Source organism: Myotis myotis, unplaced genomic scaffold (assembly GCF_014108235.1).
Source record: "Myotis myotis isolate mMyoMyo1 unplaced genomic scaffold, mMyoMyo1.p scaffold_m19_p_1, whole genome shotgun sequence".
Classification (NCBI taxonomy): Eukaryota; Metazoa; Chordata; class Mammalia; order Chiroptera; family Vespertilionidae; genus Myotis; species Myotis myotis.
Genome location: NW_023416313.1, coordinates 188,115,818 through 188,139,358, shown reverse-complemented (window position 1 = coordinate 188,139,358; position 23,541 = coordinate 188,115,818). Strand labels below are relative to the sequence as shown.

Here is a 23,541-nt window from a genome sequence, read left to right as displayed (position 1 = left end):
TAGACCGAAGTCCTTACTGAAGGACTCCGTGATAATTAGAAATTTAAGCCAAGAACCTATTACATGGGTGGGTGACACTGGGTTCTGCACATGCAAAGCAAGGAGTTGGAACAGATTAATTCATTCATTCATTCACTCACTCATTCATCAGACATTTGTTGAGTGCCCATCATGTGCCATGCTCTCAGAGCTGAGAGCACAATGTTAAAAAGCCATTGCAGCCCAGTGGATGATCTCTCAGCCCCTTGCTGAGCCGCTCTGCGCTGATGCTATTTATTAGCAACTTTATGCAGTGCCATTCTCACTCAGATAAGATATTGTCCCCACATTATTTATTTCTCCATATTTTTTAAAAGTCTGCCTTGTAACACCAATAGAACAGCCAGCCAGGGTGTCTGGGTAAAGGAGCTGCCAGCTGCTCACCGCAGGCTAGATTCTGGAAAAGGGAAGGCACTAAATTAGATCATTCCTCCCCCTTCCAGGCTCAGCCCAATGCTCTCATTTCTCCTGCACATTTTAGGCTCTCATCAAAGTGTGACTGACTGACTGAATTTCAGACTCCTTATTCTGTTTTCCTTCTTGACCTGCCCGGGGCTGGGGATACTGTACTGTCATTTCCCCAGATGCAACCTAAAAGACTCATCCTTAAGGACTACCTTTCCTCTGAAGAGAAGGCCATATGAGACTGAGCACAACATCCCTAGCTACCATTTGCCAGTGCTGAGTAAGTATCAGGTACTCGGCCAAATATGTATACATATTGCTCCATATAATCCTCCTCTAATGCCTTCTAAGGTAGGGTCCATCATTGTTCTCCTGCCCCCTCCCCCCTTCTCCCCCCACTCCCCTGCCCAACACACACACACACACACACACACACACACACACACACACACTTCACAGATAGGAGGCTGAAGTGCAGGGAGTAGGGGACTTATCAAAGATCAGACAACTAGGAAGGGGCAAGAGAGAATCAGGTTCAAAGCTTAAGGTTCTTTAACTTTCAAGCCTGCATTCTTAAGCCCAATACCACATGGTTCCTTGTGGCAGAAAGAACTCTGGGCTTAGGCTTTCAGCCCTGACACTGAGCTCTCAATATGCAAAACCCTGAGCAAGTCTGTTGGCTCCAGGTCTCAGTGTGCTAGAGAACAGTTACAACAATGGTAGTACCTCTTCTACCTCCCTCCCATGGTGGTCGTGGGATCAGATGCTGCCTGCATCATCCATCCATCCAATTTTGCTAAGCATCTGCCATTTGCTGAACATATGCTGGACACTATAAGCAATGATGAAGGCCCACTAAGATGATGTATGAAATAATACTTTTGAAATATGAGTTGTTACCTTCCTATAGAAAGAGTTTAAGCTAACCTCCTTATTCATTCACTCATTCAACAGTGAGCATCTCTATGTACAGGGCACTGCGTTAGTCATTAGGGCTGCAGATGCCAAAAAGAGTATAATAAAAGAGAGAACTGCACAGATGCAAAATATCTTCCATCATTGATTAAGCCATCACCTTTCATCATTTAGAAGCACACAGCAGCTAGGAGTTGTAAGGCAGTGTTAATATTCTAAGTAACACTCTGCATGAAGGTAAAGAATTGCTGAAGGAAGTAAAAATTTTAGGTGATTTCAATTTCAATTAATTTGTCACAATATCTCAAGGACCCATAAGTGTGTTTTTTTTTTAAGTATATTTTTATTGATTTTAGAGAGGAAGGGAGAGGGAGAAATAGAAATATCAATGATGAGAGCAAATCATTGATAGGCTGCTTCCTGCACGCCCCACACTGGGGATCAAGCCCGCAACCTGGGCATAAGCTCTTGACCAGAATCGAACCCAGAACCCTTCAGTCCGCAGGCCAATGCTCTATCCACTAAGCCAAACTGTCTAGGGCTCATAAGTGCTTTTGAGGAGGTGGTAATGCACTAGGACAAGCTGCCTCTCTGAATCCCAGCCCTCCATTTCAGGATGACAGTATCAGGGGAAAGATATGAAAGTCAAAAAAGCTCTCCTCTCTTGTTTCTGTGGTAAATATGTTGTTTCCTTGCAAGCTGGTTATTGCATGCAGTAATTTAAAATCCATGGCTCTAAGTAGCATGAAGATTATCACTGAATCTGAAATCACCTGCATTTCTTTTCCATTTGGGCTTTCCCCAGATGGCTCACAAAGCTTATGGTTTTGGTCTTGTGTGGGTGTTCTGAGGGCAGAATCAGGCAAGCATCTGCCTAAAAAGTCAAACCAGAATATTTTCATTTTAAATTAGAAGCTGGAGGAGCAACAGACTTAAGAGAAACAACCTAGTCCCCTCCCCCTTCAAAGATGTAAGATAACCATGATATTTCCCTAAATGAAAAGCTGTGCTTCAAGAATGGTCCCTCCTGAAATGAACACTGACTCACCAAGTGCTCAGTGCGGTGGGTGTTGAGCTTTTCATTCTTGAGTCAAGCCCTCAAAAGAATTGGCAGAGAGCAATGCCAATGTTTTATTGAAAAGTACATAGATGCCGTTGTTTAAGTGCCCAGTGGAATGGGTCCTGATGGAATGTTAATGATGGTGCTACCTTCTTGAGCTCTGTTTCCAAAAATATTATTTTCGGAAGACTGGAATGTGTAGCACTGCAATTTATTTCCCCCATTTATTTACTGCCTAATTATCTCAGAATTCCAGAACTTTAAAGCTGGAAGGAACTTTGAAAATATGACTTAGGAATCATCTAATCCACCCCTTGCCATTTTATCTCTCTATCAGAGACCTAGAAAGATACAGCAATTCCCAAGCTAACTCAACAAAATTGATATTGAAGCTATGACTGAAATGTCAGTGTTTTTGGTCTTCACGATTCATATTATATCAATGGTCACTAGTCTTCATATCAATGCCATTGATAGAGAGGGGAAGAAAAATAGATCTGTGATATAAAACAGATAATCCCTCACGTAACTCCAAAGCAATGTATTGCAGGATCTAAATGTTGAGGCCTATAGATCTGTACAACAGTGCAAACAGTGTAACTATCAGGAAAAGTTCCATGTTGAAGAGGGAGTTATAGAGGAGGTAAAGATACTTCAAATACTTTCCATTAAGTTTACACTTGATCTTAGCCAAAAGGCTGAGAAGCAATTCCATTAAGTTCAAGAGACAGATTTCCCCCCACTTAAAATCAATGGCTATCAGTAGCTTAAAGTTTGTTTTCATTACCTAAACCTCAATGATTAAAATAATTAAGATAGTTATTATCAAGCTATAGACATTGTACAAGGAGATCTATATTACATGTCATTCATTAGTTTATTCATTCAACAGGTATTTATTCAACATCTAACAATATGCTAGGCAGTATTTTGGACAACGGGAAGACTGCACTGAATAAAATCACGTCCTTGACCCCTTGGAATTTATATTCAAGTGGGGAGTTAGATAATAAACAAGTAAATTAAACTAGACTTTCAATTTATGCAGCTGTTACTCTGTTCCTTCAGCAAATTCACTAAAATGACAGCAAAGACATAAACCCACAAGGAAAAGGATGCAGGAGAAAGATGACTGGAGATGACAGTGGGTATCAACATAATTTTGGAAACTGGAAAAGAGAAGGACATGGGATAACTAAGTAGACCAAAGAAAGGTAGCATGTATGCCCATAGCAAGGGGAATCATGCAGTTCATGTGGCAGAACTCCCAAGAACTTCAGGACTCAGACAGCAGGTACTTCTGAAGGCAGAAGTGCAGAGAGGGGTCGAAAATAGGAGGCTTCATAGAAAGTATGTCGAAGGTACAGAGAGATCCTTGGGTTCTCTTTCCCACCCCACAAAAACCAGGTGAGTCTCCTCTTAGCATCTTTCTTCTAACAGCCCCTAGAACCAGGAAATCAGGCCTATATCTTTCAGGAGGAGACACGGATTCCTCTGCAGTGGTCGGCAAACTGCGGCTCGGCAAACCACGGCTTGCGAGCCACATGCGGCTCTTTGGCCCCTTGAGTGTGGCTCTTCCACAAAATACCGGCTCTTCCACAAAATACCGACTTCTGCACATGGGCCACGAAGTTTCACTTGCACTGTGCGTGCGTGCCCGCATATGGCATTTTGTGGAAGAGCCACACTCAAGGGGCCAAAGAGCCGCATGTGGCTCGCAAGCCGTGGTTTGCCGACCACGGCTCCAGGGGAAATGGACACTACATGAAAAAAAGAATCCTAGCTGGTGATATGTGTGAGTCCCCAACAAACAGCCAGGCCAGGTCCCTACCTAATCTCTCTGTGATGAAATTCACACACACAAGGTTCTAGTGCCTTCCTCTTCAATGAAAGAACTCTTATTTGAGAAACAGGGTCCAAAACAAACAGAGAAAAAAACCCTCCAAATATGGGAGCAGAAAAAGACTTCAAAAATCAATTGTAATGTCTTCAGAGATATTAGAAAAAATTTTCACCCGTGAAATAAGAACAGAATGCAAGACAAAAAAGATCATTCAAAGAATAAGAAAGAACTCTTGCAATTTGAAAATATCATAGCAAAAACTTAAACATTATATAGTAAGTTTGGAAGATAACTTTATAGACATCACCTAGAAAATAGAGCAAAAAGACTGCAAGTAGGGGAGAAGAAGTTAAGGAAATTAGAGGATTGATAAAGAAGAGTTATTTACATAATTAAAAGAAGTTCCTGGAAGAGAAACTTTAGGAGGTGGATCCAAGTTGGGGCAGTTTTGGAAAATCAGACAAATCTTTGAACTACAGGACTTGAGGGAAAGCAGACATCTCTAGCACCAAAGACCCCAACTCCACTCTGTGATGGGCTAGGGACAGGACTCCCACTGGAATCCTCAGGACTGTCGCGGACTTGTTTGAGGTAGAAATTTCACTAATTTCTAGATAGACTTGGCATTGGCACTCTATAGAGTCTTTAAGTTGAAGATAAATCTAGCTGTCAAGCAGGTTTCCTCTAGCGTTCCAACAGCTCAGCCAAATCTATTCAGATCTTTGCCAGTCTGGAGCGTTCCCAGGGGCTGAGTCTCAGCTAACTGATTGAAAAGAGTGAGAGGCAGAGCGGAAAGATGTTTCTCTGCCCTCTTCTTCCCCAAAGCCTGGATTCTTAAGTGAATCACCCTCGCAAGTGCTTCCTTTCTTCCAGTCCATACCACTGAGGGTGGCACGGTGGTTTCACAGGGTCAACTTCTCCGCAAGTAAACCATTTACCCAATATGAGCAAGTGCCAGCCAAAGCAATCTCCTGGGTCAAGGAATTTCAGCACCCTTTTCTGCTTGAATCCCACCAGGTTGAGAGTTTGACCCCTGAGTGTGTGTAAAGCTTCTTGCTCCTAAGCCATTAGAGGGGCAGCCAAAAATGAAAAGCCTTAGTTAAGGATAGGAACTTATCTTTTTTTCCTGGCACCTCTGTGGCTATTTTCAGTGTGAAGACCCAAGAAGTACACATGAAATCCTTCACTGGCTCTGTCCTTTAAGAAAAAGCACTTATTTCTTGTATTGACATTTCTACGAAGTTTGTTCACGCAACTACAAAAGGATGGAAGGCAGCTCACATGCAGGCGCATAGACATGAGTGAGGAGATGGTCATGAGTGTGACCCCAGCGTTGAGCTATCCCAGTCGAGCCCTAAAAGAGCTTTTCTCTGAGCAACTGCTCCTCCAGCACCCCATAATTAGCCTGCTCTCTGGACTGCATACAGATGGAGTGGCTGGGGAAGAGGAGCAAGAGAACAACTCTAGAAGCAAATACAAATTAGGCAGCTGTCTAGCCAGAGAGAAGTCACCAACAGAAAATTAGGAAAAGAACTGGGACCATAAGGAGCTTTAAATTCTTTTTCACAGATCTCACAGGCTTGAAAAGAAAGCCTCAAGCAATGCATTATTTGCTTACAAGCCATCTACCTTCTCTGAGTACTGACAATACTCATTCCTGAACAGCAGGGAGCTATGCAACAAGCTGGCCTTGAATTTAGGATCTGCAGCTCAGGTCCAGATTTAGGGACTTGGCTGGTCTCAACCACATTGTCGGCCTCATAACCAAAGCAGAGACCCTCTTGGGAGTAAAAAAACTCCCCTACTTTGAAGCGAAGCCCACAATACTTTGAGATTCCAGGTGAATTTGGAGCTACATTGTCAAAAGTAAACAGACACACAAGTGTAGTCATTTTTACCCAAAGATGCCATTATTGTACTTGTCGTACGCTCTGACTTTTAGAATAACAAACGTTAAGTTGGGATATTAAAATTATCCTGCTAAACCTAGTAGAGTTAATAACAATATCACAGGCACAGAATAATTCCTCAGATAACAATGAGCATATAGAAAGAATTCCCTTTCTCACAACCTATCTCCTTGGGGCCAAATGACTATGAAATTCTTTTTTTTTTTTTTTTGACTATGAAATTCTTGCAGCTTTCCAAGTGTGCTGCAATCTTGAGCATTCTCCCAACGCATCCAGTGGATGCAGATCCAGGCATCATTCCGGCCACGCCCTTACGTGGCTCTCTCCTCAACAAGCTCTCTCTCCAGCCCCTGAAAGTATTCAGGAAGACTTCCCTCTGCATTTACAAACTCAGCCTGAGGTGGAAATGAGCAGCACTACCCACCCGGTTCATCCAAAGACATGAATGGGACTTGTTAAAAACAGCAAACCAAAAGCAAGAAAGTCACCTAAAGAATGCCAATGTACTAATCAGAGAACTATGATACCTATCCCGAAATAAAACCACCCGATGAAATCCTTCAACATTTGTTATTTAAAAATACTTTATACATTAACTTTGATAGAGAATCTCAGGAGCTGAGGCCCTTTACCTGATTTTAAGAGTTCCTATCAATGAAGATCATTTAAAAACCAAGACTTTGTACCCCAAGTCATAGAAGAATTATCTGATTCAAAAAAAGGTCATTTCAAAATAAGGTTATTTCCGGCATCGTTTTCAGAATACAGCACTGTTTAAAGGAGACTTGTATATAGTATGTGTCCTCTTCCAAGGAGACTTGTATATAGTATGTGTCCTCGTCCAGAAGCTTCACACCTTGAGACTAGTGATAGATCAGGAGAGTGTGCTCAGTTTCTTAACACCTGTCACCATCACCCCTTGTCCATTGATGCTACTCGGGGACTGCCTCTTGGGAAGCTGGGACTAAGAGATACACGTCTAATTTGATTTTAACTTGGATATAGCAAAAGTTGTGGGGGTTTTTAATCCAAAATGGGTAGAAGCTTTTGGGACAGAGCCCCAAAGCTGCATGTCCCTGCTTCCACTGTGGAAATGTTTGACATAGTGGTATGGGAACAAGCTAGTAACCTGCCAAATGTTGATCAGATCTCTTAAACCAGAACCTTCAAACGGTCCTCTTCTAACAGACTCCCATCACAAGAGTGGCTTTCAAGAGCCTGCGATCTAGGCACCAGGCAACTGAACCTGGTAACTCCTCTTTTTTTAAAAACAATTTTCTCTCTTTAAGCTCAGAAAGGACAGAAAATCCACATTTGGATTCCACATGCCTTGGAATTTCACCATCACTAAGATCTTTACCTGGAATCCTTGCCAGTGTTCTATTCTCTCTACATGACCAAGGATCTCATGGGAGTACCCTTCCTATTAATACTACTCCAGGCTACATTACCCTGTCTTTTCTTTTAGACTATCTTCTTTCTCCCTTTTATTTTTCATAGGTAATATATGGAATTAACAAGGCACTACCTTCAAAAGATAGAGGGAAAGTAATTCCCCCAAGCCCTGACTGCAGACTTCCCAGATCCACATTCCAGGTATTGGTTACTGGTGTTCGCATTCTTTTAAAAATGTGGGGGACCAAAACCATATAATGTTCTTACTGAGTGTGTGGTTAATTCAGAGAATAGCAGGGGGATCTCCTCCTGGCCTTGGCGGGTGCCAATTCTCCTAGACTAGCCCAACACATTGCTTGACATTTCATTCTCCTCCATCCACTCAGCCCAGTATAACAGCACAGAATGCTCACCACCAGTGCACAAGGAGTTGGAGATTTTTCTACCTTGGAAGCATAGAGTGCAAGGCCAGAGAGGGTCTCTAGGGGCCACCCCACATCATGCCTTCATAAGGAAGTAGCAGTCCTTGGGAGAGGGAGATCACACACTGAGTTTGGGGCAGCAACTTTCCTGATCCACTGCTCCGTTCACCTTGGCACTAACTTGTGGCATCCTCTCCCTGGACACATTCCCCTGGCCTGTATCTATGTGTCACTTATCTGCAGGCAATCCTATTCTGTTACTTAAGGGTCATTTTTATAAATTAAAATAAAATCCTTATACTTAGTACTAATTAAAAAAAAATTGTTCGTGTTAGCAATGGATCCCATAGAAGCAACATAAACAAATTTTTACCTTCTTCTTGACTCTTTTTTTTTTTTTTTTAATTTCTGGTCCATTTTAAGGTATTTAGTAAGATGCATCACTGGAACAGTCCTTAAAGGGATACTGGTGGTATTTGTGGAAGGCTGGCTCTTCACCTCTCCATAGAGTTGAATGAAGTATCTTGATATCCAAGTTAGCATATTGGAAGAGGGAGCCCATTGCACCCTAGTTTACTGCAGAGCCTGCTCAGTGGGAGAAGCACCCCTTACTGCATCAGCATTAACAACCAGCGAGAAATAATAATGAGGGCTATCACTTGTTGAGCATCTCCCTCCTGGAAAGTGCTTTACACACATTTCTCATTTAATCCCCACAATAACCCTTAGAACTAGCTCTCTTTACTCATCTCCTTTTAAACAACTTGCTGGACCAACCCAGCATTCTCCAGTCCCTTTAGACTACTTAGTGATGCCCATGGCTCATTGGCTCCTTAAGGACTGTAATTTACTTGTGTTTCTGCTCCCACCGGCTGATTTGTGGGTGTACCAAGAGTTAGTTGAATTTGTTCCCAAACCTGTTTATGCCAGTGCACTTATTATGGTCAATATGTTAAATTAAAAGGTACAACAGCGGTGATGACATATGAATTATAAAAAAGTTAATTACACAAAAACTTTGTTACATGCTTTAGAAATAGTTATTGTTTTACTTAAAAATCTACTGTTGAATTCAGTGTGAGAGAACTATAAGCTAAATTTTTAAAAGAAAAAAAATAATTTAGATTCTATACCCTGATTGTTTTTGCAAATGTTCTCAAATGCCCGCTCCATTTTAAAGAAATCACAGACAATAATGCATCAAAGATGTGATTTATGCAGTAAAGACCAAGACCTGCCACAGTCAGGAGCCCAAAGCAAGGGTCATAACTCTTCACAAAAGACCACACATTAATGTATGTATTTATCCGTTAAGTTAAAATCATATAAGGTCTTTTCCTTTTCAAACAACATCCTGCTTTAAATGGCTCTTGCAATAACCACATCAACTAACCATCCTGATCAAGGTAATTAAGAGGTTTCTACTGCAATCAATTCTAATTTTATAGATGAGGGAAGGAGGTTTAGAGGCCAAGTAATGTGTCCATTGTCACACACCTAGTTACTGTTGGAGCTGGAATTTAAAACTAAGTCATCTGACTCCAAAGTCATGTTCTTGTTCTTGACCAAGACTGCCTCATCATTAACACCTCAAACTTGAACATGTAAAATGCCACAGTGGGCCTTAGAACTCCCTTTGCATTGCAGTGTCTAACTGTGCAAAGGAGAAAACCAAAGTGTAAAGTAATCTGATATAAACATTTAGCGCCATTCGGGTTTTGTTGGGCTCTTCCGAAACGATGCACCTCAGCCAGGTCGGCTATGGAATGAATTTCTAATTCGAGCACTGTGCTCTCATGGCTCTGCTCTCTAATTCCAGTCATGGAATTTGTCTGTGGAAACGATCCAAATTTTGGTGAAGAACGAGTACCCCACAGTATGTTGGGAATTTTAGCCTTCCACAAAAATCCTTCCTAGCATTCTCAAGATTTTGGAACCCTCTGCCTACCTCGCTTCCCTATCTCCATACCCTTCTCTTACTTAACTTATATCTGAGGTTTTCTAATGCTGTATTTTACCTAATAGAATGTTGAAGACTAGGGCAGGGGTAAGGGAATGGCGGGAATGATATTTACAGTGTTTAAGAGAAAGTATATCCTCAATTGACAATAATTGCTGCCACTAAGATTTACCCTTATCTGAAACCATGAAATTTAGGGTTTAATTTGCTTGCTATTAAAGTTATCAAAAATATCTTTGCATACACACACACACACACACATATATACATATGTTACATTCATAATACAACTTTCCTCATTGTAACCTGACTTTGTCCCTGAACATCTTAAAAGTGAGACAAGTAAAAAATAAGTAAATGCAATTACTTGTGATTAGATTATTCCTTATCGAGTTGTTTGTGGAGCAGGCACTGTTAGGCTGTGACACTAAATCTTATGAAATAACAGAAATCATAAGACTATAGGGCTCAGAGTCTTAAAGAAGCCTCCCTATCCATTTCCAAGCCTTGTTCCTCTCCTCTTCCAGGCTAGTCCCATGTAAGCCATTTATTCCAGCCAGAATCTATTCCATTTCTGAAGTACAGTGGAGAATTGGAAACACTACTGCCTTCCTCTGTAGCTCATCTAGTATTTAATAGACCTCACTGTTATTAGTCTAAAAAAATCCTCCTGGATGGGGGGCGGATGGCACAGCCTCATGACCCCAAATGAATGTAGCCCAAGCGGGCCTTTGACTTTTCTCAAGCACTGGGATCTCCGACTCACAATCAACTAGTGGACTTCTTGCTTACTACAGTGTTTTTCTAACTGTTCCCCATGCCCCAGAAAACAAACACTAGGCGTGGTGAGGAAAAGCACAATCCTGCAACACCATTGGACTCTGGAAACGGGAGGAGGATTAGGCAGGGGCAATATTGGGTCCTCCAAGACACCACTGAGATATCTTCACAATGTAGTGTCAGGAAGGCCAGTGGCATACTTAAAAAAAGTCTCCCCCAAAGGGGAAGGAAGCTGAACTAAATATATCTCATGCCAGCTGTTATAAATGCTTTTCAAAGGAAGCAAAGCAACTAGAGTTACCTCTTTGAAGAGCAAATGAGGGGTTAAGGCAATAATGGAATTTTTCAGTTGCATGCCAGGTTGGCTAGATTTGGGGGAGAAAGAAATTTTCCACCGAGAAAGTCTGCTGGTATAAGACAAAGTAATTCCATGAAGATTGGCACTCCAAATGATACCAGTGGCTCTAAAAGCTTGGGATGGGATGACCTGCAGCCTGCAAGACAGAATGAGTCCCCTTTTCAGTTTCCAAGGGGCCATTCACAAAGACGTCTTTCCTTCTCAGGCCTGCCTAGTGCTGTGCGGTCTCTCTCCTTCCCTTGACTACGTGTTCTGATGGTTCTTCGCAGTCTGACTAGAAGGAGTCCCAAGTGGCTGGTGGCCTTGAAAGAAAATGTGAAGGCAGAGGAAAAGGGAAGGACTTCTTGAGCCAAACAGGTATCTCTGAAAGAGCTGGCCCTGGCGGCCTGAGGGATGATCCATGGACCACTTTCCCTGAAGTCCACGTGGCCCCACGCCTCACCTCGCCTGCTGAAGTAGTGTTGTTTCAGGTGTGAGCTCCATGGGGCTGAGCCGCCATCCTTTCCATAAATGGACAGACCCCCCACCTCCCAGAAAGGCCAAGAAACAAGGACCAAAGCTCAAGAAACATCCAGGGTCTGGATGTCCCTGGTTTTTTGTTGTTATTGTTGTTTGTTTTTTACCTTTTAAGTATGAAATAATTATAGATTTATAATGAATTGCAAAAATACTACACAGAGAGGTTTCATGTACCCATCCCCCTGCTTCCTCCAAGGTGACATTTTGCATGACTATAGTGTATTATCAACATCAGGAAACTGACCTTAACACAATAGGATTAAACAAGATGATAGATCATACTCAGATCTCGGCAGTTTTTGTACACATTAATTTTTTGTTTGTTTGAATTCATGCATTACTCTATGGGTGTTGTACACATTCAAATACCTACCTCCACAATCAAGATCACAGTATATATCTGTTAGTATTGAGACCAAATTGGTAAAATAAGTCACACAAAAAGCAAGAGTAACAATAAATGTCTCCATGAGGATTATGACAGAAGGCTAAATGACCAAATATTTCTTGAATTCCCAAAGATATTTTTCTCGTTTATTTAGGAAATTCATTAACTTCATGCACATCTGCCTAGTGAGCCAGGAATTTATTAAGTCCCTGCCTTTCAGCAAACATTTATGGCAGGGTGGGCAGACAGGCTTAGCTCACACGCCATCTCTTACTGAATTACAGTGGCTGCCTCAATGGGCATATTGAGGAGGATTCGGAGGCCACATCTGGGCTTTGCAAGAGACAGATATTATCTAACAGAGACTCTCGGCCATGGAAGAGTGGCAGCTAAATGCATGCCAAGAATGTGCCATCTCCAAACTTTCTGTGTTCTAGGCGCTGGGCAAGAAGGATAAAGACAACCCCTGCCCAACCGGTGTGGCTCAGTGGCTGAGCATCGATCTATGGGTCAGGAAGTCATGGCTCGATTTCTGGTCAGGGCACATGCCAGGGTTGCAGGCTCAATCCCCAGTAGGGGGCGTGTAGGAGGCAGCCGATCAATGATTCTTATCATTGATGTTTCTCTCTTACTCTCCCTCCCCCTTCTTCTCTGAAATCAATAAAAATATATTTGTTCAAAAGACACAACCCCTGTCCCCAAGGAGTTTGCAATCAGGAAGGAGAAGCAAACAAATCAAAAGCTGAGACACAGAACGAGAAGGCCTGACATCAAGGTACACAGGTCAGTGCGAAGCAAGCACAGGAACAGCTCCTCTTTTTCAGGGAGTCACAGCCGTGGGCCGGTCTTAGGTCTGTGTGCTGTGGAGAACACCGATGCAGTGGGGTGGCGGAACTATGTGGGGCAAACTCAGGGTCACAATAAAACAAGGGTCTACTAGCTACTAATTCAGTCAATCTCTGAGGATGGGATTAGGAGGGAGAAGCAGTAACCTTGACTCTGGAGCCTGACTGCCTGGGTTCAAACCCCAGTTCAACCACTTTGTGAATCTGTCAAGTTACTTAGCTGTGTTGTGCCTCAGTTTGTTCATCTGTCAAATGGGGATAACAATAATACTCAGCATGGGGTTATGAGGATTAAATGAGTTAATGTTTATGTAAAGGGTTTTGAACAGCACCCAGAATGTAATAAACACTATGTCGTTGTATGCTATTGCAGTTGATTTACATTTTATGAACTATGGCACCAATTTGTTAAATGTATAAATGTATTATTTTTTATCCTCAGAAAAATCCATTGAGATTAAGAAATTCTAAGGTTCCATACTGTACCATTAAATTGTAGAAGGGAGCAGTTCAAATGGAGCATTTTGGAATAATTTTTGCTACCCAAAGTTTCTGAGTTTTTGCCTCATTCAGAGCTAGCAAAAGTCAGCATATTTTCAAATCCAAATGTAAAGAATGCCAACAAGAAAATCAAGTATTGCAGAGATCTGATAGAAAAAACTTTCTTTCCAGGTCCTGGTCTGCTAGTGAAGAGTGGAAAATGGTTAGACAGGAAGTCTGGGGCCAGGATGGCGGCACTGACCTTCACAAAGGGAATGCTGTGGGCCCTTAAGAAAACCAGGAGGCTCGATCTTTATCTGAATGGTTTACGTTTTCAGTAGCAGACCATACAAGAAGCAAACCTAGAGATGCTAAGCCAGGTCCTATGCACCTTGTGTTTGAATTACTTGTGATGGCTGAAACAAAGTTCACCAAAACTTGTGTATGGTTTGTGACTGCCAGTACTTTGGTCCTTTCTGGCCCCACAGGTATATGATGAACAATCTACACATTCTCGCTCTCAGCCATCAGACTCCTGTGTAATAAGGTATGGAAAATACATTCTTCCCTCTCTTCTGATGCTATTCAATAGACTTCTCAATCTGCCCCAACCCATTCTTCTCTGATCTCAGAAGAAAAAGCCCAGCTCTAATAGATCTCACTTGATTTAATATCTAAATGGATGAAAATAGGTTGTTCCTTGTTATATTAGGGCTTAGTTTTTGCCCCTTTTCTTAATCTTATCATAATCCCTTCCTTCAAAAACTCTGGTTCCATCATCTATTTTCAAAACCTTCTAAACATCGTTTTCCTCCTGCACCTTCTCATTGTCAATATATATTCTGAATCAAGCTTGTAGCTAGTTTTTCTCCCTATCTTCGCTCTTATCTCTTTGGAATCACAACTTTCTTCATCCCTTAAATGCCTGTCATGTGTGTAACACTCCCAATTTACATCTACTGTCTATCCTTCATTAATTCTCGGTCCTCACCTTATTTGATCAATTAGTAGAATTTTATTCAGTTCATCACTCTTTCCTCCATGTAACACTTTCTTCATTTGCCTTGGCACACACACACACTTTTGACATTTTCCCAACGTCAGTGATTTCTCTTTAGTGTCTTTTGCTGCTCCCTCCTCTGTTTCCAGCCTTCCTGTTGAAGTACCCAGGGTTGGTCCTTGGTCTTCTTCTCTATGTACATCATTATGTTGGTAATCTCAATTAGTTTCATAGCTTTACATACCACCCAATGTGCTAGTAACTCCCAAATGTCTATCTCGGAGCAGTTTTCTCTCCCAAACTACACACTCATAAATCCAACTGCCTACTAAGCACCTCTGATTGTCTAACAGACATGCAAGCTCATCATACAGGACTTTGAACTCCCAATCTTACCCTGAAACCTATTCAGTAAATAGGGACTTCCCTATCTCAACTAATGTCAAGGCCATCCTTCTAGTTGTATAAGCAAAAACCCTGGAGTCATTCTTGAATTCTCTCCCACACACCCTCTTTTCTTCTGTCGGGAAAACTTGTTGGCTCTACTTCCAAAGTATATCTAGACTCTGACCCTGTCTCCCCCTGCCCCACTCTACTGTAGCTATCTTGGTCTGAGTCACCAGATTACTGCAACAGCCTTTTAACTATTCTTTGTGTTTTTACCCTCGCCCTACTATAATCTATTCTTAATACAGCAGCCAAAGTGATCCCTTTAAAATGTGAGTCAGACCACGTCATGCATTCACCAAAAATCCTCCAACGGCTTCCTGGTTTATTGAGAGTAAAAGCCAAAATCCTGGCAATGACCTACATGCCCTGTAGGATCTGTCCCTCCCATTACCTCCGTAACCCCGACCACTGTGTATCACACTCACTCATTCCCTTTCAGCCACCGGCCTTCTTGCGTTTCTCCAAACAGGCTGGCACTCCTCTGTTTTGGGATCTTTGCTCTCGCTTCTCCTCTGACTGGACTACTCCTCCCTCAGACACCACTTGCCTAAACAGCCTCGCCTTCACGTCGTTGCTTGCACATCACCTTCTCGATGAGGTCTACTCTGATCACCCTATACCACCTCACCAAGTAGGTCTGATCCTCCTGATTCTACTTTTTCTTATTTCCATGTCGCTTAATCTCTTAGACTGCAGGTTCCACAAGGAAGGACAGCTTTGTCTTGTCCACTAACATAGCCTGAGTGTCTTGAGCCGGGGAGGCATATACTGGTGCTCAGTGAACACTCCCTAAGTGAATGAACAAACAAATATGCGAATCAGTGATGCATGCCCAAGTCAATACTGAATCCTCAGCAATCCACCTGGGAACATTCCTCTGCTCCACAGCTAATGCTACTTTTATTACCTCACCACTGAGGCTTTGAAACTCACTGGCTCTGCATTCATCACTTGCTATCTGTCCACAGACCAGTATCTCTTACAATGTTGCTCATGTCATCCCCATGCCCATGCTGTCATGCTTGGCCACTTTAGGGCTTCAGGCCCCTCCCCTTGGTCTGCTCTTATTGTCTTTACTCACTGCCATGTCCTGCGTGAACCTATGCTTCCTCCTCATACTATAACCTGCCTGCACACTGTTACCCCCACTGCTTTGCCACAACCCATATCCCTACCCCCAGTGCCCTCCCCGGCTCCTCCCTAGATGTCCATCCCAGTGCACTTCCTACTTCCTCTGCAAGGTTTTCCTGACCCTCCAGTTCACAAAGATTTCTCCACTCCCTACACTCACAGTCCTTATAGTACGGACTCTACCCCACCACACCCCCCTCAGCTGAAACAGCCCTATACTGCCTTGTGGCAGCTCTTAGAGGTGTGTGTGTGTGTTTTTTAACTACATTTTTATAAAACTCATGAATTGTTATGTAAAATTTCTGTGGATAAAAGTCTGGGGGAAAGGGAACATTTAATTTTTAATTGTGAGGCTGATTGAGACGTTTTCTCTCTCTGTTTATATTATAGGCTCCCTGAAGGGGGAAACACTTCCCTTAAACTTCCTTATATCCATAGGCTCAAACACAGCACTAAGCATCTGTGGATGAAACAAGTGTTTGCGGGGTAGTTGAATGATTCAGAATTCACAGAGGGAGGAGGCCACAAATGCTAAGGCATGTTGCTGGAGCACAATGATCAAAGGAATAAAATAATGGAGTCAACCAAGGTTAAAAATAAAAAACTGTGTAAGGAGGGTTAGTTTCTTTTCATTAACCATCATTAATGTGGCTGGTAATTTGAGAATATGAAGCACTAACTGATTTCAGTTCTTTACTTACTAGTATAATCAGGTTGTTTTGTGCAGATGTTTTTTCCGATTTGAAAGAGGGGGAAAATGCAGCTCTTCGGAGCAGCAGACGGGACCCTGACGCCTTAAGTCTGAGCCCTTTTCTACTGCGGTGAAATGGCCACAAGGCCCACGAGACCACTCTGCCAGGCTGGGGCCCAGGAAAGGTGCTTTTACCAGGTGACCATCAGAAGATGCAAATGAGGACACTGTCTGAGTATCAGTGTTTGCACTTTGCTCCTCACTGTCTTTTTTTTTTTTTTTTTCCTTTTTCCAGAGAGGAAGGAAAGGGAGAGAGATAGAAACATCAATGATGAGAATCATTGACTGGCTGCCTCCTGTACACCCTATACTGGGGATGAAGCTCAAAACCCAGGCATGGGCCCCAACCAGGAATCAAACCGTGACCTCCTGGTTCATAGGTCGATGCTCAACCACTGAGCCACGCCAGGTGGGCTGCTCTGTGGACAATGCAGAGGGGGGAAAAAGCAATGACATTATGTTTTGTTAAAGAGATATCATTAAAATACAAGTGTCGACATGGCCTAAGTGTTTGAATGAAACTTTACGGAGGAAAGAGCTGAGCTCTTATCTTCTTTGCTCGGGAACAGGGCTCCAACCCCTTTCTTCTTCCTATGATATGTAATCTCGTTATCTTGTTAAACCTTCAAGTCCTTTTCTGCTCAAGTGCTACACAAGATCTGGGAGGCCATGATAGCATCTCTGCACTTCCTCCTCTCGGTGAGGCTGGTGGCCACAGTGAAAAATAGGAGTACCTGTTAACTACAATTTGATACCATCCTGAAGGCACAAATCTTGTCAAGACCCAACCTTGAATGTTTAAATCAGTGGAGCAGAAAGGTGGTGGCCCAAGACTAAGGTTCAGACTAATGATGTCAACTCAACCCCTTACAACACAAAAGACCAAGTTTTGAGAAGGCAAGTGGCTCTGAGCTTGAGTCTGTCCCGCTATCAAGGAGTTTTGTAACGATTTCTAGGTTCTTTCCCAGACCCAGGAAACCTGGGCCAAGAAGTTCTGTCACCCCAGCTTGCATCATCTGCTCTAACAGTCCCAGCATCACTTTCATCACTGGAGGGTAGCGAAACTGTTCCCTGGATTACTAGTCTGTGAGAAAGACAGTCACCAGAACCTCTGACATAATAAATTAATGATGCAATAATCACCCAATTCTCCAAATGTGCAAGTTATTGGTATCTCGTTGCAAATGTAGAAAGAATTTAAATGTCATGTTGTAGCATCATCACTGCAGTATCTTAATTATTTCCTTGGTTACCTCACGAAGGTACTGTTTCAATTGATGGAGTTATAATTCAGCACCCCTCCGTATGTGAGAAGGCCATTTTAAAAGGCCTATTTGCCAAAAAAAAATCCAAGTGGTGGTAGAGGCCACGAAGCCATCACGGCCAATTCTTAATACTCTCCTATCTTTTAGGTGGGGGTTCCCACATGTTCACTGGCATCTAAGCTCTAAACGCAGAAGCATTCCCCTGAGGAAGTCATCTCAGCACTGAGACTGTATTCACAGACTCGTGCAAACGAGCATCAAGGAGCTCTGTTTGATGACCGCCCACTCTCCCAAGCTGCTACTTTGCAGAAGCACCAATGGCATTTTGAGAAGACTCCGGCCCTCGTCCCAGCTGCGGGCAGGGCACTTTGCTTTCATGGTCAAAAGAGTAGAAAGCTGTCCTTTGCTGCCCCTGTGCCCCTGCAAAGCAGGTCCCGACCCACATCTCCTAAGAGGTTAGACTGAGCGAGAGAAGACCACAGCATTCACACCAGGCCACAGCACAGAGCAGCATTCTCAGTTAGCAAACCTGCTCCCCCTGGCCAGGAGGAAACGTGCCCCCCAACAACTGTGGATAACACCAGGAGATGCAAGGGAGGGAACATTCCAGGGGAAAATTTTTTAAAAAAAAAGGAAAAAGAAAGAAAAAGGGAAAATGCACAAAGCCCATGAGGCTGCCTGGTTAACCAGGGGTTAGAATGAGGTTTGGAAATTCACACATAACAGCATCTTGGCAAATCCAAAGACCCGGGGGTGAAAGACACGTGGGTGAAAGCATTTCTATTAGTGGAAACAGGAAGTTTCCTTCTTTCACCAAGTTATTTAAAAAAAATTTTTTTTTAATCTCTTTTGTAACCCAAATTTGGACCATCAATCATTTTTACCTGCCCAGCATTTCATCCTTCCAGAGTCAAAAGAGCAACAAAGACGGGGTCCGAAGATCCCTTCCCACAGCCAATTCCAATCAGCCCTTCTCTCCCGGGGTTACCTGTGCTCAGAGCAGACATTCCTAGCAGGCATGCCACACACAGCAAGTCGCCAAACCAGACTGCGCTAAAGGGCTTCCAGGGGACTTACTTGTACTTGTGCTGGTTCCGATCGTATTGATTGTAGTGGGGACGGATGAGGAGGAGTAGAGGGGCACATGGCCGTTCTCGCACCCCAGACTTTTGTCCTGCCAGTTGGAGGCGTTGATGCAAATCCCAGAATCCCGAGAGTTCTGCCACCCGTTGAGCTTGTCGTCGGAGTTCTGTCTTTGGTGATAGTAGTGTGTCTGCCCATAATCCACAGAGTCCGAGCGGCCTCGGTTCTGGCCACCGAAGCTGGTTGATGTGCGGTCCTCCAAGTGATTCAGCCACATGGCTAAAGCACTGCGGTCTTCCAACGAGGTGGCCGGATGTATCAACGCATAGGACAGCAGCTGCCTACTCTCCTCGATGTGCTGGTTGTGTTCGATAGAGTGCGCCAGGATCTTGGGCAGCAGTTTCATATACTCTACTTTTGCGTCGAGGTTTCCTGGCTTCAGCAAAGGCAGGTGAGTTAACAGGAGGGAAATCACTTTATCCTTGGATTCCTGTTGCCATTGGTTAATGATTCCTGGAAAGGAAAACAGACAGGGCACATAAGTAAACAAGGCCACAATGACACAGAACACCACACGGCAAAGAGAATGCCTGTGGGTTAGCGTCCCCATCCAGGTGCTCTGACTAAATTTTCTCAAAACAGCCCATGCATCAGATTGGATAACTGACCTCAGATTGTCAGAGGGCAGTGCCTTCAGGAAAACATGGAACAAACGTTCTTAGATGTTTTTGGTCCTTAATCTACTTTTCACTTAGGTCTCCAAAGAGGCTGCAACTACTTTGGTGCAACCAAACAGAATTACAGCCCTGGTTTTTGTTGTTGTTGTTGTTTTCTTTTTCTTAGACATCTTCTGATAGATGGGGGAGGAGGAGATACAGAAGACAAAAATCTCTATAAAAGAGGCAAGTTTAATCAAGGGTCTATATACTGGAGTCCTTGAGGATAAGGCTGCTTCCCACCCCTTCCCCACCTCCAGATGTCTGTGGAAAAGTGGTTTACTTCCTGGTAAAGGCAGTTGTGTGAAGTTGGTAAGACTTCTGAGATGGAGAAATATGTCAAGGAAAAAAAAATGACTCCCCTCATCCTCATGAAGTAAGCCTGCACCTTGCTCCTAAGAAGCTGACTCAGAAAACGACTGTGAGCTCAAGTCTCAAAGGAGCAATGAGCTCAGGCTCCACTGCTGATCACGTATGGAAGATAGCTTTCTCTATGTATACAAGGTCTGTCTGGTTGTCTCTATTGTGGTAAAATATATGTAACATATTTATCATTTAAACCATTTTTTAAATACATTTTTATTTCAGAGAGGAAGGGAGAGGGCTAGAGAGATAGAAACATCAATGATGAGAGAGAATCATTGATTGGCTGCCTCCTGCCCACCCCACACTGGAGATCAAGCCCGCAACCTGGGCATATGCCCTGACCAGGAATCGAACCGTGACCTCCTGGTTCATAGGTCGACGCTCAACCACTGAGCCACACCGGCCGGGCTAAATCATTTTTAAGTGCACAGTTCAGTGGTATTAAGTCCATTACAATGTAGAGCAACCATCACCACCATCCATCTCTAGATCTTTTTCATCTTCCCAAACCAAAAGTCCATACTCATTAAACAGTAACTCCCCATCCCCTCCTCACCATATCCCCCGGCAACCACCATTCTTTCTGACTCTGTGACTTTGACTACTCTGGGTACCTCATATAAGTGGGTTCACACAGTATTTGTCCTTTTATGACTGGTTTCTTTTATTTTGCATAATGCCTTCAAGGTTCATCCATATGAAGATCTGTTTCTAACACACTCAAAAGGATCTCTTCAGATCAAAACAAACCTGCTGACTTTAGGTAAACATGGATATACAATGCACTTCGCCTTGACTGGCCTTTGAGAAGTAGCTTGTCCTGGGGACTGAGCTATCCACAGGACCTTCGGCCACAGGAAAGAAAGCTCTCTTCTAGAAAAGTCATTCCTGATACCTGAAAAACTCAGCTTGATGACCCTACCAGGAGGGGCAGTCCCACTGGCTTTCACGCAGTATCTGCAGGGTTGAAAAGGGGTTTCTGGGATTGAGCATAAGGGCTTCACAATTCTAGAAAGGCAGAAACATATCAGAATAAGCTCCAGAGGCATCACTGACTAAGTCGCAAATGCAACAGCCACGTACTCTGAAGGCCTCTCAGGACCACAGGGGTGTATTCGGAGAAAAGTATCGGCAAGGTATGTAATGAAAAAATGTGGGTTTTGGAGTCAGGCAAACCTGGGCACAAATCCCAGATCTGCCACTTAATTTGCAGTGGAGCCTTGGTCAATTGATTACTTAACGTCTCTGAGCCTCAACTCTCTCATCAGTCAAGAGTGTTACCAAGAGCATCTGCTCTCCTTGTGTTATAGGATTAAATGAGGTAATGTATCAAAATAACCATTCAAGTACTTGATGGTGGAAATAAGTCCTTCTACTTGTCTCTATATTAGTCAGGCCCACAGTAGAGTGATATTGGGTGGTTTTGGATACCAAGTTTTTAAAAAAATATATTTTTATTGATTTCAGGGAGGAAGGGAGAGGGAGAGAGAGATAGAAACATCAATGATGAGAGAGAATCATTGATTGGCTGCCTCCAGCACACCCCCTACTGGGGAGCAAGCCTGCAATCCGGGCATATGCCCTTGATCGAAATCAAACCCAGGATCTTCAGTCCACAGGCTGACACTCTATCCACTGTGCCAAACCAGCTAGAGCTGGATACCAAGTTTTAAAAATAATGGACCAAAGACGACCCAGCAAAGGTCACAAAACCTCATCAGAGTTGGAAAAGGGGGACAAAGTAAAAAGGTGAAAGGCTATGGGGTTATTGAGCTTACAATTGAACAATATGAAAAGACTAGAGGCCTGGTGCACAAAAATTTGTGCACTCAGGAGGGGGGGGGGTCCCTCAGCCTGGCCTGCACCCATTTGCAGTCCAGGACCCCTTGGGGGATGTCCACCTGTAGACTTAGGCCCACTCCCCAGGGGACCAGGCCTAAGCTTGCAGTCAGACATCTTTCTAGCAGCCAGGGAGCCCTTGGGGGATGTCTGACTAAAGGCTTAGGCCCCCAAGGGAGCTGTGATGAGGAAGCTGGGGTGACAGAGGAGCCACGCTGTCCCGCCCCGCTGCCCCGGGTCGGGTCGCACACAGGACGCCTGCTGCCCCAGGTAACACATAGCAGGCCCGGATGGCGGCAGGGCAGGTGGGATGGCACTGTCCCACCCCACCGCCCCGGGTGGCAAATAGCAGGCCCGGATGGTGGGGGGGGAAGGTGGGATGGCGCGAACCCACCCTGCCTGCAGTATGCAAATTAGCCACCATCTTTGTTGGTGGTTAATTTGCATATCATGCTGATTAGCCAATGGAAGGCGTAGCGAAGGTACAGTTAATTACCATGTTTGTCTATTATTAGATAGGATGCTTGACTCCTCTCCAGTAGAGATCTCTAAAGGAGATGAACAGTCATTTGGAAGTGGAAGTCTTCAAATTGAGGCAGGAGAGATTAAAATGGGATGTGGAGAAGAACCAAGTGCCAGAACGACAAAAGACCCAGGAGTCTCTAAGAAAGGCTCTACAGTCTGTCCTGGGGGCACGAGGAATAGAACTAGATGGTCTACAGAAGTGGATAGATATTGATATGGACTATGGAATTTCACATATATTCAAAGTTAAAAAAGGAGGTGAAATTAATTTTAATGATAAATGTTATTTAATCCAATATGTCAAAATATTATTATTTCAACTTGTAATTAATCTAAAGTTATGGATGAAACATTTTCCATTCTTTGCTTTGTATGAAGTCTTTGAAATCCAGGGTGTATTTTACCACCAACAGCACAACTCAGCATACACTAGCCACAGCCGGAAGGCTCAGAAGCCATGCGTGGCTGTGGCTACTGCACTGGCTTGCACAGTACAAGAGACATTCAGATGGGAAGGCGGGTGGGAGGGTAGAGATGACCTCGGCAGGTCCCTCCCAGCTCCCTAACTATATTTAGCTAACTGCCACCTGACACAAGACAACCTTCATGCATCCCATTAGGTATAGCGTCCCTTTTAAAGTCGCTCCGGGAGATGGAAAAAGCACCAATTCTAACTTTCTCATCAATACATTTTCAGCAAACCTGCCTTGTTATAAATCATGAATATGCTTGGGATGAAGACAAAATCTCTTCACTAAGCCCAAGTTGCTCGATAGGCACTGGCAAGAAGCAAAAGGGCCCAAGAGGAAGATGAACCCACGTCTGACGCCAACACTGATCAGATGTGTTTAAAAATACAATTTGGGAACAACCTTGAATAGAAATGCACGAGGCTCAAGGAACTCCCTAGCTTTCTGCTAGGTCACTTCCCTGTTTGGATACTGTCCCCTTCCGCAAAAGGTCAGTCTAAAAAAAAAATCAGGAACAAAAACAAACCGTAAACAGGATTCAGAGTACAAACTAAACATGTTATGCCCGTGAACCTCTCTGCCAGGCATTAACCTGGGTTCCAGAGGAGCAACAAGCACCGTAAAGA

At 43.5% G+C, this 23,541-nt stretch overlaps 1 protein-coding gene across 6 annotated transcripts in view; it reads right to left on the bottom strand.

Moving 5' to 3' along the window:
* SAMD4A (sterile alpha motif domain containing 4A) overlaps positions 1-23,541 on the bottom strand; it is a 215,363-nt gene that overhangs the window by 64,441 nt on the left and 127,381 nt on the right. For all 6 annotated transcript variants that reach the window (XM_036307663.1, XM_036307644.1, XM_036307654.1 and 3 more), the window contains one exon: positions 18,994-19,512. In XM_036307663.1, coding sequence (XP_036163556.1) covers positions 18,994-19,512 — 519 coding nt within the window. The remainder of the gene's footprint in view (positions 1-18,993; positions 19,513-23,541) is intronic.